General features: G+C 40.5%; 1 protein-coding gene across 1 annotated transcript; it reads left to right on the top strand.

The window, feature by feature from the left end:
• LOC115391162 (mast cell protease 4-like) lies at positions 1-1,629 on the top strand. Its single transcript, XM_030095288.1, has 7 exons — positions 1-37; positions 151-337; positions 616-795; positions 889-950; positions 1,072-1,241; positions 1,321-1,425; positions 1,621-1,629. Exons 1-7 carry the CDS (start codon positions 1-3, stop codon positions 1,627-1,629), a joined length of 750 nt encoding a protein of 249 aa, XP_029951148.1.
• The last annotated feature ends 687 nt before the right edge of the window (positions 1,630-2,316 follow it).

The following is a 2,316-nucleotide window of genomic DNA, read 5'->3' as shown; positions in this document are numbered from 1 at the left end:
ATGGCTCCTCTCAAACTTCTTCTCGTGCTGTGGCTTGGTGAGTCAATACTCCATTTCCATTTGAGTCCTACCTTCGTTCATTTTCCCTGTTGTAAATTATTGTTTTCTTCCATGAAAACAAACAATGTGATGTAAAATCTGATGCTGCAGGTCTCGCTACGAGCTCGGAGCTGCATCGTCAGAAGAGAATCATTGGAGGTAGGACCTGTCAAGGAACCGAGCGTCACTACCATGTGAAACTGGAGGCAAGAGGTGGAGGACGTACATCCCGCTGCGGAGGCTCTCTGATCAGTCCCCAGTGGATTCTCACTGCAGCTCACTGCTGGAAACCCGGATGGTGAGAAAGTCCCAGTCTTTAATGTCAGTGCCATTGATTGTTTGTAACGTTAGATTGACTCCATATCCACAGCACCTGTGATGCATTAAAAGCCTGAAATAAATATTTCCCCTCCTATTCAAACCATTCCTACTCCTGTCTGCAAGTTGGACGTTGATCTCAGCTGCTTTGTTATTAGTTCATCATTTATTTATTTCAAGAACCACTGACCTCCACAGAGCATCTTCACCCTCCTAATAAAACTGATGCAGATTAAATAAAACCCTGTTTATTTTCAGGACCATGTCTGCAACTGTAGGAGTTCATCCGGTTCCAGTAGAGAGGCCTCAAGTCATCACTGAACATCACATCTTTCAGGACCAACATCGGAGGAGTGATGACATCATGCTGCTGAAGCTGCCGAATCCATCCAGGATTACACCTGTGCCTCTTCCTGACTGTCAAAATCGGCTCCGCATGTGAGTCACAGTTTCAGTCTAAAGAAGTCTGAGAGCTCTGGTTTCTTCTAAGAACCTTTTCTGTTCAAACTCATACTCTTGATTGTATTTCAGAGGAGATTGCGTTCGGGCGGCAGGATATGGTCCTGATCGGATGGGCCCATACAATGAGAGAAGTGAGACAAAATTTAATTAATTACATTTGATTTCAGGCGAAAAAAAAACACAGATAATGGTATTATTTTTTTTATTTCAGATTATTTATCAAAAAAATCATGTTTTTCCATTATCGTGTAGCACCTGGTAGGTCCAGCACTCTTCAATGTGCCAACTTTGACATTGTGGACTGCAGAAAGCTTCGGAACATTGTGACCATTGATGCCCAGAACCCTCTGAATGTTGAAGACCAAGCCAGACTGTATCAGTCCTGGTTCTGCATTCAAAGCCCTGGAAGGGACATATGTCGAGTGAGTTCCCGTTCCCTGAAAGTCTAAAGTCGCTCCACACTCTCCCAGCATAGTTAAATAACCTTCAACTCTTTCTCAGGGAGACTCTGGTGGAGGTGTGGAGTACGCCCACAAGATTTATGGAGTCATTTCTTTCGTCGGTGATCCTTCGTTCGCCTGCACTGAAGCAGCTGGTGTTATGGACGTATGCAGTTACATGAATTGGATCAGGAACATCATCAACAATGCAAATCGCGGTCCTGGCTAAATGAATAACTGCATAAATTTGAACATGCTGTGCATCTGCTCCAACTTCACTCTTTCCTGATATCGATCTTCCAATTTATTGCTTGCCTATAAAGTCTCATCATTCGAGCTGTTGTTCTCTCCCGTCTCTCAGTGCAGATGAAAATAAATGGAACTGCTTTGAAAAAAGAAAAACTGTACACCGACTTTCATTATATTTTCAAGAATACCTTTTCATGACTGGAATAATCATCAATAACATGTAATGAAATCTACAAAAAGAGTTGAGCAGCCACTCAGTCTAGTTGTTGGTTTCTGATTTGTTAAGAGCTTCTTCTTCTTCTTCTTCTTCTTCTTTGATCCATTTCAAGACACATTGAAGGACTCCCACATTACGTCAGACATGAAATAAGTCATGAAATTATGGAAGGGAATTGAATGAAGCCATGGTCTTGATTCAGGAATATTATTTGAAATGAGTCTAAAATCGGCTCACTCACCATCAGTTTATTGATATCTAGCAGATCCATTCCTTTGAGATGTTTCTCCAATTATGCTGTTTTTTTTAATTTCATCTTGAATTCCTGTCTGACTCGAGAATTACTTTTTACCTTCAATATTCTTGGGTGGTCGGAGTTTTTATGGAAAATTTGGGTCGTGATACAAAAACCGCAATCTCTTAAAATGTATGAAACATTTTTAAAAAATACAAATTAGTTTATATCACAAACAAGTTTTATGAGGAATACCTGGAATATGAACATATAAAAACTTTCACTCTCAAAGATATTGAAGAATATGAACCTTGGGGTCATTTTTGAACTCACTTATGCATGTTGTAGAGTTACTG

The sequence above is a fragment of the Salarias fasciatus genome, chromosome 6 (genome assembly GCF_902148845.1).
Source record: "Salarias fasciatus chromosome 6, fSalaFa1.1, whole genome shotgun sequence".
In the NCBI taxonomy this organism is placed as follows: domain Eukaryota; kingdom Metazoa; phylum Chordata; class Actinopteri; order Blenniiformes; family Blenniidae; genus Salarias; species Salarias fasciatus.
This window is presented reverse-complemented; position numbering and strand designations above follow the sequence as displayed.

Excerpts from the sequence above, each read along its gene's own strand:
- LOC115391162 (XM_030095288.1), top strand. The coding sequence starts at position 1 with ATGGCTCCTCTCAAACTTCTTCTCGTGCTGTGGCTTG. Across the intron at positions 338-615 it reads CACTGCTGGAAACCCGGATG|GACCATGTCTGCAACTGTAG; the intron begins GTGAGAAAGTCC and ends GTTTATTTTCAG. Across the intron at positions 796-888 it reads TGTCAAAATCGGCTCCGCAT|AGGAGATTGCGTTCGGGCGG; the intron begins GTGAGTCACAGT and ends ATTGTATTTCAG.